We start from the raw sequence: 13,941 nt of genomic DNA on the forward strand, positions 1-13,941 counted from the left end.
ATGGCGTTATTCCCAAAATAGTGCTTTTGTCAGTTCTCTAATTTTGCAGAAGAAAACGGAGATACCAAAACTGTTTAATATGCTAAGTTACTGCAAATTGGCAAAGAAATGTCCTCATTTATTTAAAACATTTTGTAAAGCTTAGTGCCACTAAAGCTTTTATGGGCAGTGTATATACAGCAGCAACTTCTTCAGTATGCAAGGTTTTCAGTTCCAGCACTGGTGACTTACAGCCCAGCAGCTTTGTGTTTCTTCTGCTGTGACACAATGATTCAACTCTTCAGTGAAAGACTGAGCTTTCATGAGCAGAGTCAGGTTGTTAGAGCGGGAGAATGATGAAAGTGCAGGACACCCAGGACTGGAGCTGAGAACCAAAATGTAGCGACTAAGAGAAACAGGAGATGGAACAGAACGAACCTTCCTCACAGAACAGGCCTGCGTAGCCTGCAGGACACACACAGTGATTATCCAAACAGCTGCCTCCATTCTGGCACTGAGAGGAGTCCAGGCAGGTGTCCTTCACCACCTCACAGCGCTCTCCTGCAACAACACAGAATCCACAGTTATAACCCTCTTGATGAAGTACAGCTTTTAAATGGCTGTTAAAACGACACCTTCAGCACCTTCAGCAGAATAGACTGGACAGTCATAAATCAGCGAGCAAAAAGCAACAACAAAGTGAAGCTCCAGCTCCCCTTGAGGGCCTCCACTGTATAAGAGTCTATTAGTTTTATGAATGAGAGCGAGAAGCTACAATCATGGACAGTCCAATTAACTGTATGAATGCTACATATGATACAATGAGTCACTGGAACATGCGGACACTGTTGCTCGCACTGAACGTCGGTGATGAAAATTGGAAATCATGTGATTTTCATGTTCAGGTTCATGTGGACGCTGCATTCATACAATGAAAATAATGTTACTGAATTACTGAAAGTAATACATCCTGATGAAGCTTACTTTGTTCACTTATACAGCTATAACACAATGTACTGCTTTTACAGGAAAAAACAAAAACAAAAAAACGCAAATACAAAAAATGTGATTATTCACAATGAATTATTTTTATGATTTCACAGCCCAAAATCATTAGGAAGTTGCAGTTACTGGCAATAATAAAATCATATCATATTATGTGCTTTAATAGAATAATTTCAAATGCAATTCTCACTCATACAGTTGTATTCAAAACTTTGACACCCCCAGTCAAACTGCATGTTTTGTTTACTTTCAAAGTGAAAATAAGTTAATATGTCCTCTACAGTGAACAAACAGAAATACTACATTTTTCTGCAAACTTTAGTGCATAATTGCTATTTATTTGCCGTTTCACACACTGAAAAAAGTAACAATACATAGCAATATTTTATCACTTCACCTCCCCCCAGTATGTTAAATTCAGCAAATAAACAGTAATCGTGTATTAAAATGTGAAGAAGTGTGTTCTCTGTAGAGGACGTGTTAACTAATGTACACTCAGAAAATCAACAAAACATGTTATTTGACCGGGGCACCCAAACTTTTTGACTGGAGCAACGTCACCTCAGCCATTACCTACTGCCACAATCTGAGCTCCAGCAACACGTCTGTGCAGATACAAAGCAGAACAAAAAGGCTTACCCTCATAACCGTCCCTGCAGAAGCACTGGAACTCATACTCTGCGGTGGGCATGCAGCTGCCGCCGTTCTGACAGGGCCTGCGGTCACACGGGCTCTCGTCCCTACACTGACTGATGGCCTGGCTCTCTGTGAAGCTGTAGGACAGGTCCACCTTCTTACCATTGATGGATACCTGGATGGACAGTTTAAAAAGATGACTTTAATGAAGATTTATTTGTTTCAAATTACAAAAGAATGTAACTTAGCCACCTGAATATTCTAAGGTAACTTCTAACAGTGAGTAAACAGATTCATAACCTCCATTAGCAACGTATTATTTGAAGGTTATTAAAAGTGACGGCCAGGTTAACTTAATCTGTAGTGTGGTAACAGTTAAAGAGTATGATTTGAAAGAAAAAAATAGTAAAAAAGAAATATTCTTATCTTTTTACAAAAGAAATGTTTATTTTAGTGCAAATAAATATGTTAGAAATAATCCTTTATTTCTTCAATCTTTTTCAGTTTTAAAGAAAAAATATCAGTTTGGTACATGCAGACCCTCAAAGTTACAGTGCTGGAAAAGAAAAAGTGACACAGTCTCTAACTGTTACTGTTGTTTGGTAATGTATGTTAGCATTAATGTAATTTCATAATAAATTACGTAGTTAAGCGATTATATTTCGCTTGATTTACATTCTGTATTGACAGGTTCAGATCTGTTTTGTTTTGGCTATATAAAAGAAAAAAAAAGTTTTTTTTTTAACAAAACAACACTACACGCAACCATACCTTCACTGCAATACATAATTCACTGTTTTAACTTGCCATAAAATGTTCAGTTCATTGAATAAATAACATATAGCAACAGAATGTAAAAAACAGTTTTTTCGTTCTCCATCTTACTATTATGAAGCAATCAGGTTAAAACACTGAATCACTTTTTACAGTGTTCTTATCAAATTTAAATTATAATAAAATATCTCCTCTGCTTGGTGTTTTTGTCTCCAAACACAGAAATGGTGCAGACTAAGCTCAGAATTCACACTTTCAGCAGAATTTTTCTACAATGAGCCTCAAATAAGAACAAATGTAATATAAAATATATATGTATAATACAATAAACTTTCACTACTGTGAGTTCTAAATGTTAAATGCAGTTTGTAAAACTAATGCCAAATCTGTGAACCAATAGCCTGCAAAGTGCTGACCTCTCCAATGCAGCCATCAAAAAGCATGCTGACGTTGGCAGGTTTGGGCAGAATGTCCATGGAGGGCACGCCGCCCAGGTACATGGGGGTGTGGATGTTGAGGCCCTGCGCCTTGCCGGGCGATGACCTCCTGATCTCCTTCGCGTGGTCCACCTTCAGCGAGCCGTCCTTGTTCACTCGCTCTGCGGCCACCCTGTGCCACTGGCCCAGAGACAAGGGCTCCTGACTGCGCAGCACCGCCTGGCCTGCAGACGAACAATAACACACAGCATTAAGCACCACCTGGGTTAAAGGAACACCTGCAACAGGGCTGTCAGAGTCTAGTCCTGGAGGATCTTTGAAGAGTTCAGCATCCTCCTTGCTTTTTACCAAACCCTTCATGAGCTGAGATTGGTCAATAAAAGCAATGAAATGACAAACTATGCATTATAATCTGCAGTGCTGAGGCCCTCCAGGATATGAGTTTGACTATCCTGACTTAAGGCCTTTTGAAAACAAGCTTGAATTATTCAGATGTTGGTAAGTGAATATGAACAGATGTATAGCTAAAGATATTCTGCACACCAAACATAATTTTTGGGACAGTGAAAATACTTTATTCACCTACTGTTCGTTGGTGAACTCAGTCAACCAATCACTGTTGTCTCTGGCGTTGGCATGGCCACAACCAAGATGCTGGTTCAGCTTTGTCCCAGCCACTAGAGCTTTTAAGCAAGTGGCAAAAGGATTTGTTTGCCTTCTGCTTCATTGCGTTTGGCACTAGCAGGTCCAAAAGCAGCTCAAACTGGGCTACGGGCAGCCAGAGCTAAATGTGAAAGTGCCTGTAAAGTTGAATGGCGGGGGGGGCCCTAAAATATATTTGTCACTTGAAAACATTCTGCCCATTTGTTTGTGTGTCCAAATATTTTGCATTTTGGTATTATATTTGCACTGGGATTGGAGTGTTATGGCCGTTACAGGTTCGTAGACGTTTGTTTACACTGTAGCTAAGGAACACTGCTCAGCTGTAAGTATTTAAAGACCCTGATTTCAAATGTATCTGCACATTTTTGAAAATTTGGCAAAAATGTGCATTAAAATGCAGGCCAACTGTTTTGGATAGTTAATACTTAGGAAACAATAATGTAACCCTATTGATTTAACCCCATAAACTGCAAGGGCCCTTGTGTGGGCAACAGTTTAATTCCACACTCCCATGACTGAATAAACTCATTAGTTTTATAGTAGTTACTTTAATTACAGTAGATACTGAATAATAAGTCATAACAAGTGAAACTCACAGTTTAAGGGGTTAACTTTGTAAAAAAGAGCATAAAAAGTATGCAATTATTTCTATCAACAGTGGAACTGCACTCCTACCTGTGCCGAGCTCGTAGCGGAACTCTACATGGCCGTCCACCATGGAGAGAGCAACAAAGTCCTCCACTTTCATCTTCTTCCCTCCGCTGAAGAACATCAAGCCATCAGTGTCCATGGGTTTGAACTCCATGTCGATGCGCAGGTCGTTGTGAATGTTGGTAAGAGGTGGATATGCAATGTATGATTCTTCGCCGTCAAACAAAGGCGTCGTCACCAGTGTGCCTGCGAACGTGAGCACAAGGCTAGTGAGATCTATGCTAAATCTTTAAAACAATATTGGTGAGAATGAAAAAATACTACTCCTTACCATCCATACACTTGTTTCCAAACTTGCCGAGGTGGCAGCGGCAGTCGTAGCCTGTACCTGTTGGCCGGTTGATGCAAGTGGCATCTGGGCCACATGCCTCTGTAGATGAGCAAATAATACAAATAATGTACTTAGGGATGGCAGCACATCTGTTGACATGCATAGTTTGTGTTAGCCATTGAGATTCGTATATTAGAGAAGAGAATCAACAGTAGAACCACCTTTGCAGAAAATCTTCATATGCCTAACCATTTAGCAAATCTCTGCAAATCTGTCTTCTTACAACAGCATAATTCAGTCTATATTGTGCTATAATAATAATAATAATAATAATAATAATAATAGAAGACACACCTATACAGTGCAACATTTCGATAAAGCTTTTATTTTTACAACAGTCGCAAGTTAGAAATGTTTCGCAAGTATTATACACGCATGTAGTGACATGTTGTGTGTGGCAAGTGAACAAAAATACACTCAAAGCATGAAATTAAGGTTTGTGATCAGTGCTGAGCCACAAAAACATTTAATACCCCCTGCTAGCACAGATTGGTAAGTGTGAGGCTTTGTTGCAAGTTGTGTTTGTTATATGCTGTCACCTTATAGAATGGATGCTATGATTGGTCGGCTTATGGTTAGAATTAGGGTTATTTAATTGGTTATTGTGGCATGCGCCTGTCGCCTGGGCCCCGATGACGGCCACGAGAGGCAGCAGGAAGGCGGGGCCCAAACTCTGAGCCCAGACGAAACCCTACAAAGACCCCGGGAAAAGGGTGAAATCTGCGAGGGAGTGGAGGACCGCGTGCAAGTCCCGAGCCCCACCTCCTGGCCGCTGCATCATGTTCGATGCCCGATTGACGAGCCCGAGAGCAGAGTCTAGTAAGAAGCCACTGAAAAGTGGGCAGCTTTCATTTTGTGCTGTTTTGTGTTTGTTTGGAGAGAAAAATAAAGTTAAATGGCTGCTGCGACCTTCAACTCTGCCTCCAGCGTCCTTCCTGTGCCCGGGGTAGCACATGGCATGCTGTAGATGTTTCAGAAAGTGCTAATTCTCTCTATGTGTGATATAATTTGGGCCCATTTTGAATGTTTGGTTGTGCTATGTGTAGAGGTGGACAATACAATGATTCAATGTTGTGAAAAAATAAGTCACAATACGCTTTTCTAAGGATCCATCATCAGTATTTCTAGAACACTAAACAACTGCATGTATACTACAAATAGGGCATAATTAGGCCTGTTTGTGTGGATTTAGAACAGAAAAGTATGTAAAATGTTGAATAAAAATCACTGTATTTATAGTTTTTGATAGGATTTTTAAAATTTTGACATTGTTGGTGTGTTTTATCTGTGACAACTTACCAAATATTGGATAGCAACTAAATAAGAAATGATACTTAAGCACTGTGCATTACGAAAATGTTGTCAAATATTGCAACATTATATTTTTGCCAGTGATCCTTAGCTTTGTGTATTGTCTGCATTATGCTATCTGCTAGGCTGTAATTGTTAACAGCCTTGGAAGCTGACAACAAAAATTTAGCAAACTGTACAACAAACAATGCTGCTATAGCCGTTCATCATTGATCAGTTTCTGACCACAGATCCGCTCATGGCTCAATATTTTTGGGTGTTGGACCACTCTCAACTTAGCAGTGACTTAGCAGGTATATAAAAACTCCAGCAACTGGCACACTCGTACCACACACTACCCTCCTACAGTGTCACAGTGTGTCAAAAAGGTCCACCACTCAAATAATATCTGGTCAAAAGAGGTCCTGTGGTTGGAAACTGACCAATGATGAATGGGGTAGAGTGTGAATAAAAGATCATGAATGATAATTTGTGCAGAAAGGCTGCAGTCTGTAATTGTACACCTACAGTGGACCGATAAGGTAAGCGTCTTTCAGAAAAGCTCACCTGGATGGCAGTGCAGGGAGGACTGATGCTGGCAGTTGCTCCCACTGAATCCTCTTGGACAGTTGCACTTGTACAGACTGGCCACAGAGTCGTGACACATTCCGCCATTCTGGAACAAGAAAAAAAAAAGTTTTAAGCATACAGTTTCAAACATATAGACACAAAAATATGCATAATGCAGAACATTCCTCTAGGCATGGTGGGTAAGTAATAAGTATACTTCAATTTTAAAATAACATCATTCATCCATGAGTTGATTTTGATCTTTGCTTTTGGTCACAGTAGGTCTAACCTGACACGGGCGATCCTTGCAGGTTGGGCAGTTAGTAACACCAGTAGAGCTTCTGTCAAGATCCTTAAAAATGATTTCTTCCCCTTGGATGATCAGCTGACTAATGCAACCTGGAAGAAATAAGGGACAAAACAGGTAATGCATTTTAAATACCACTTAAACCGCAGACTTATTCAGTAACGAGTCTTAAAACGCATGACTACTATGAATTATTCAGTTGCCACTATGAAATTAGCATGTAAGTTCTCTGCACTCTTAACAACAAAGGTGCCAACCAGGATTCTGTATATGATTCCATAGAAGAACCACCTTTGGTTCCCTAAAAAACTTTCAATGGACAGTTCTTTAGAGATGTGAAGGGATGTGCAGAACCCTTTTAAAGTTTAAAGAACATTCACGTGTAAAGTTTATAGAAAGAATATAATGACAGACTGCTATAAATAGCAACTTAATCATTATCTAATCGTTTTTAATGATAATTACAATTACAAATAATTGATAACTACGCATTTGTTACTTGTGTATCAATTATTTGTGTTAGAATAATTAATGTGTAATTATCAACCATTTACTTATTGACATACAAATTATTACAGCACTCAAAACGCTTTTCATAACTATTATATATAAAGTAACAACTTTCTAATACGGATCCTAATAATGATTAGTAATGATGTCAATTACAAATTAGTTAGCATATATATGATTATGGGGTGTTTTAAAGCAACAAAGTAAGTTATATAATTTATAACCATAAAATAATCAAATAATTATTAACAATTTATAATTAATTAGGTTTCTACCATTCCAACTAATTGATTAATTAAGACTGATTAACTGATTTACTTTGACTGACAAAATAAAAGGTATGTCACTACATAAATTGTTAATAATTCACACGGTACCATTTATTAATGCAAGTATTATACAATTATTAGCAGCCATTAACAAACAAGTAGGTAATGATTAAATCACTGTTTATGAGGGCCTGTTGTTATAAAGTGCTACCACAGTGCTAACCTTAAAACCTTTAAAATGTTCTTACTACTACACTCACGAATCTCTTTTTCAAACATGGTTCTCTAGGGAACCAAAAGTGGTTCTACTGTGGTATCACACTCAAACACACTTTTGAAGAATGTAGTTATGACTGAGGAATTGCAGTGTAGGTTGACATACAGGTCCTTACAGTTAAATGGATTAAAATATCAAGCAAAAATCATCAGTGCAAAATTAATTTCTAAACACTTGGAGCTTTCACAGACTCACCCCTTAGAGTTTAAACTGACTCTGTTTATCTTGGAGTTAAGTAAACTCTGATGGTTTAGCAACGTCTACATAGTAGGACAAAAAAAAAACAAAGCAGAAGGAGACACTGCAGACATCTTTATTAAAAAATAAGCAGTGGATTTATTTCTTACCAACAAAGCCGGTCTTGAGCTCTGCGGTTTTGGCGATCATGCTGTAGTTTGGATAGCCGCCTACGAACAGCTCCTCGTTCAGATCCAGGCCTTGGAATTTCCCCTGTACAGAGGCAGCAGATGTTCCGCATTTGAATTACACCACAAGACACAGCCATTTAAGGCAGCCGATCCATCGTACAGCACTGGAAGAGAAAGGCACGACCACTGAAACACTGCACCTGGGAGCTGCCGTTGATGGGAGCCTCCTGGTCCACGATGAGAGAACCCTGCGTGCCGTTGCGGTACAGCTGCACTGTGTGGAACTCGCCCAGCTTGATTGCTGTGGGGTAGCGGATAGTGGCCATGCCTGAGCCCACGTCAAACCTTTAGGACAGAAAATCCAGGCTGGGAATAAGCTTAGAATGTCTTTTGGAGTTGACAGGTTTTGAGTACTATATTTGTCGTATGAGGAAAAGAGAAAATGAGCTCAGTTACGACTTTCAACTTCAGAAAACAGTCTGAATTTTCACAGATTGTCCCCTGTAATGCAGAGACAGCTGAGGAAGCAGGATGTATTTGCGAGTTATTTAAAAGTTTACTGAAGTCTGTATTAAAGGACGAGGCAGATACAGAGGGTTCGGGATCTATATTGCACAGCTAAGGGGTCAAACAAGGGGGAAACTGGACAAATACAGGGAGAACAAAAGAAAGAGAAAAACACAGAAAAGGTATATAACATAAAATCTACAATAATGCATGGCGGGGCATTGTGGGTGATGATTACAAGAAGGGGTTACAGACAACATGCAGGTGACACAGACCTTGAAAATCATGCATAATTCTGTACCCACATTAGAAACTGCTGGGTTTTTAAAAATTGCAGCTATCGCCCCCTTTTGGGGGGAAACAAGAAGGCTCCAAACCTGATACACTTTGTCCTACATACATTTTTACCCAGAATGTCACAGGATCCTTTGAATTCCAAGGCTTTCAAGTAGCCAAAATATGACTAATGCTACATACACATAAGCTAACACTCCTGCATACTGAAATGACGTTGCATGAAAGTCTTATATAAAAACACTACTATATTACAGGTATGCAAACAGTAAAAGCAACTTAACTACCAGATTTAGTGAAGCTTGCTGGTTTGTGTGGAGCATTTTGGTGAAGTTGCCAGTCTTGTGATGTCATTTCAATGCACAACAGTGTTGGCCTGCATGTAGTAACATTCGCATTTTGACTCTTTAAAAAGGCTTTCGGTCATGTATATGTACCACAGGGTACAACAGTGCCAATTTTCAAAAAACGTCATTTATTTTTCTCACAGAGAAGTCTGCTTAGACCTGGAGTTCTTAATATGGTCTATTGATGAGAAGGGAGCAAAGTTAAGAAAACAAGACAAGAAGACAAGACAAGCTTGAGGAAGTGTGGCCAAGGAAATTGTGACATAACCTTATCCAGCTTATAATCAATAAGCATCGTGCAAACTGCACGCCTAAAACCCTTGCATTTGTCTCAAATTGGGTCAGATTGTCTATTTCAGATTACTTAACATACATACATATGAGCACTGACACGAAATACATCTTTGCCAGATCGACTACACTAAGGGCAAGAGGGAAATGTGTGTAAATGTGACTAACTGTGAAATGTGTGCCAAACTATTCCTTTAAAAGGACTTTGAAAACTTGTCACGTTTGATCTGATCTGCAGCACGTGTGATTTGAACCCACCTAAACTCAGGACGGCCGCCCACCAGCCCAAAGGAAATGAAATCGGCTCCCATTGTCTTCTTCTGTCCGTTATAGAGGATCATTCCTGTGGGAGCAATAGAAGCATTAGAGGAGCAAATGCATCGCCCTGCCGGACCGCTGTGCCCTGACTGGTCAGGACAGAGCTGAGCTTTTCTTTAAGCTGGAATGTGGAGCAGCATGCTGGAGGGGGTCTGAGCTGAGGGGGAGGGGGTGTGAGTGGAAGCTGAGCAGCATCTCACTTTGCCGGCCACGGCTAGCATGAGCAACATGCCAGGGCACATGCCAAACCTCAGCCACGATCACAAGACAGGTGCACCGGTCACTCATTCTGATTCTGAAATTCATCTTTGACCTCACACTGCAGAGGATCATTTGTATCATGATGTGGGCTTCGAGGGTGGCGCATATTAGAGCACTCGCCCTGCCTAATTAATACTGATAATAAAAATAAATGAACTTTATTTACAGATGACTTGTTATTAGCAAAAAAGGCATTTTCTATAGATCAAAATACAGTTTCTATATAGAATATTTCTATTCTATATACTCTATCAATAAATAGTTTCTCCATCACAGAGAAAAACCATTTAACCATGCAAACATTTAGCCATTCATGCATTCACATGGTCCTTTGAGTTGTCGCCCTTCTATATAGAACCATTGCCTTTAATAAAGAACCCTTAACGAACCTTTTTTTAAGGGTGTAAGGTGTCACCACTGTACCATATATTAACCATAACCATAGACTAATGAATAATATTTATATATAATTGCTGTCGTTTCTTACATTGTGTTAAAATTTCATATGTAATGCTCTATTATTTGGAATAAAATTGTTATTTTACTTACATTTAATATTAAGAATGTTTTTCACTTCTCCTGTAAAGTTACTACTTGGAGATACAAGGTTTTGTTTAGATTTGTTACAAATAACATGTATAGAAAGCCATAAGTACAAATGCTTGTATGTTCTGTGTTATATCTAAGAATAAAAAGACAAATAACAGCCTAATAAAACCAAAACTACTACTACTACTTACTACTGTTCAAAAGTTTGGAAGTTTGGAATCACTGTTTTCAATAATATAAAACCAATTTTGATCTCTAAAGTGATTCTAATAAGATGCTACAACCCTTCGACTTCATAGCTTTCAACTAATTGGTAGGAAAAAAGAAATTTCAGATCCAAAATAATGCATAGAGCTGTAGATGATTCCATCATTTCTAAGAAAGCTGTAAAACATTGAGACTGAATAAAATTATAATAAAACTTCCAGAATGCCTTATATTTCTAAGGTGGGATCAAATCTTGATGCAGATAAGAAATAATTACAGCATATAATTTATCATTTAGAAACATTGCAGTGTTTCCAAAAAAACTGCTGAACATACACTGAAGAAAACACATCAAAATATTCCTGGTGTCTATCTTACAGTATGTTTGACTGCCTAATAAAGAGTGATGAGCTCCACAGTTTAGAAGCATTACACTGTTATTAAACTGACTGTATGTACTGACACGATAAGACCTGCTGCTGTTTATGTATCTGTCTTTAAGGCTCTTTTAAATGTACATTTACTGCATAAAATGATAGCAGTAGTGCACAGAGATGGCAATGAGCGAATCAAGTATATTGCAGCTGCCATGGATACTTCAGATACCAACTTTGCAACATACTTCTTATGTATTCAACAAGTACTATATGGACACCATAATGCAAGTTTATTTGCGTTACACTTTCAGCAAGACGTCCATAAATAAGTATAAAAACAAGGCTTAAAAGCTTTCGATGCTTCATTTTAACAAACAACATGCAGCATCCGAGGGCAATGTACTGAAGCATAAGCATGGATGCACTGAGGCAGACTTTGATGCTGTCTTCATGCCTTACAAGCCATGTTTTGAACCTATGCTGCACTCTCTGTGCTGAGGTACACTAGCAGTGGGAAATGTCTTTGCAATCTTAGTATGGACACTTGCTTGACTGTTTTACAGTAGGAGTAGGACTGAGAAGCAGCCAGCGCCCCTATGAAAGCTCTGCTGCACTGTAATGGGCTCTTACAGCAAGTGTGCTCTTGCACTCACACTCAAGCACGCAGACTCACCGGCATACAAAATGAGACCTTCAAACCAAAGGTTCGAGTCGGGGCAGAACAAAAGAAAGATTGAGTTTACACACAGAAAAATACTGATTTAACAGATCAATTATCTAACATTGTTATTTTTTACATGAATACAGTTTACATACGGCACATAAATGTTATTTGTGTAACTCTTCCACATTTATAAGAATAATAATAATAATGACAACAGCTTATTGGACAAAAAATGAAGTGTGATAAAGTGGTTGGATATTGCGATCATGATGTGACATGCAATAAAATGCAAATGGGTTTACTCTCTGATACTATGCTATACAATTACACAACCATGATACAGTCGCATGCAAAAGTTTGAACAACCCCCATCAAATTACAATGTTTGATAATATATCCTTCTTTTCTCAGTCAGAAAATCCACAAAACATGTCTCTTGACCGGGGTGCCCAAACATTTGCATACGACTGAGTAGACTGAAGGAATATGTGCAGCTGATTGTGATGATTTTGCATTCATTTTTGTGCGGTTTTTGAATTTTGAAGCTGAGAAGATGGGTTGGACAGGTGCCAGCAAAACGCATTGGTGGATTTAAAGGGTTAACAGTAGCACTGATCAACTGAGTGTGTTTGCTTTGCAAGTCTACAGCGTGAACGATTTCAACTGTTTCGTCATCACTGACGCATCACTGAACGCTATAATGATAAAAATACAATTAATCAAATGGTGCGAATAAGTAGTGCTATAAAAATGCCTTCATGTATTCAATCAAGATAGTGATTCAACTGTATAGATTTTGGAATATTTGAATCCAATATAATCAATTATAATAAGAGTCAAGAAACAAATGCACTAATGTGTTGGCCAAAATAAAATCTTCTGGCTATTTTCAAAGGTAAAAAAAAAAAAACAGAAAAAAAAACAAACTGTGTATTGTGCCACAATGTATGGTGTATTGTTTTTCTCTATTATGCTACTGTGTAACTGAATTAAATGAAATTGCGGTGAAACCTGACGTTTCATGATCTATTGAATTATTCCCTGAAATATCCAAATGAAACTGAATCATTGTGAAGCCACAGATTTATCTCTCCAAAAGGCTGTGTTTACATGTACATTTTTTATCCTATAAGTGATTTGAACATACAGTAATGTTTTTAATGGTGCACTGAAGCTTGTTTTTTGTACATTAAAGGATGTACCTGGACTTCAACTATGAGCGTTCAGTGCCTCTGCTTCATAAATAAAAAAATAAACCTCAACCCCGGTTTATTCCACCACTGTGGTTGACAGCAAAAGTTGGGAAAATTGAACTCTTGACAGAACACTCCACTGATCGCTGCCGTTTGCTGCTGGCAGTGGTAAAATTTTCCATCACTGCTTCTTTGAAAAGTCTGAAACATCTGGTTTGTCATCATCTACCATCATGATGTAATGCCTTCATGAAGGCAGCATTAGAACTGCAATGAACTAAAGCCTTTTAAATGATTAATTTTTGAATGATTTATTTAATAGAGAGACTTCCTTACCGTCAACGTTGTCCGGTCTAAAGGTGATTTTGACGTTGAATGCTTTGTAGGAGTTTTTGATGGTGGGCAGAGTGAGGTAGGACAGAGGCTCCTGACTGAAGTAAGGCATCACTCGCTCTGCAAAACATACAGCAGCAGAGTTACAACAAGAGACAAATGCAGTCAGCATCTGCATTTCAGCCTTTAAACCACAGCATTACTGCTGTAGCGACAGTTGCATTCTGCATGAACTCAGTCTTCACTTTATTAGACCTACCTTGTACATCAACACACTGAAAACTTTAAGAGAAACACCTGCTGTACAGGTCAACTATACAGGTCTACATTTACACACTGTATCTCATCTATTCTCATGAAATTTAACAGCCCACTTCTACACCATTCATCATTGGCCAGTTTCTGACAACAGGACCATTGTTGACCACATACAGTTTGGGTGGTGGACCATTCTCAACAAAGCAGTTTGTGTG

The 13,941-nt window shown here is 38.6% G+C and overlaps 1 protein-coding gene across 1 annotated transcript in view; it reads right to left on the bottom strand.

Annotated features, from left to right (window-relative positions):
• hspg2 (heparan sulfate proteoglycan 2) overlaps positions 1 to 13,941 on the bottom strand; it is a 185,127-nt gene that overhangs the window by 17,568 nt on the left and 153,618 nt on the right. The window contains exons 68-79 of the mRNA XM_036591441.1: positions 13,472 to 13,588; positions 11,952 to 11,969; positions 9,825 to 9,909; positions 8,328 to 8,472; positions 8,107 to 8,209; positions 6,686 to 6,795; positions 6,394 to 6,502; positions 4,477 to 4,575; positions 4,170 to 4,391; positions 2,811 to 3,055; positions 1,624 to 1,795; positions 418 to 540 (exon numbers count right to left, since the gene is read on the bottom strand). Coding sequence (XP_036447334.1) covers positions 418 to 540; positions 1,624 to 1,795; positions 2,811 to 3,055; positions 4,170 to 4,391; positions 4,477 to 4,575; positions 6,394 to 6,502; positions 6,686 to 6,795; positions 8,107 to 8,209; positions 8,328 to 8,472; positions 9,825 to 9,909; positions 11,952 to 11,969; positions 13,472 to 13,588 — 1,548 coding nt within the window. The remainder of the gene's footprint in view (positions 1 to 417; positions 541 to 1,623; positions 1,796 to 2,810; positions 3,056 to 4,169; positions 4,392 to 4,476; positions 4,576 to 6,393; positions 6,503 to 6,685; positions 6,796 to 8,106; positions 8,210 to 8,327; positions 8,473 to 9,824; positions 9,910 to 11,951; positions 11,970 to 13,471; positions 13,589 to 13,941) is intronic.

The sequence above is a fragment of the Colossoma macropomum genome, unplaced genomic scaffold (genome assembly GCF_904425465.1).
Source record: "Colossoma macropomum unplaced genomic scaffold, Colossoma_macropomum, whole genome shotgun sequence".
In the NCBI taxonomy this organism is placed as follows: Eukaryota; Metazoa; Chordata; class Actinopteri; order Characiformes; family Serrasalmidae; genus Colossoma; species Colossoma macropomum.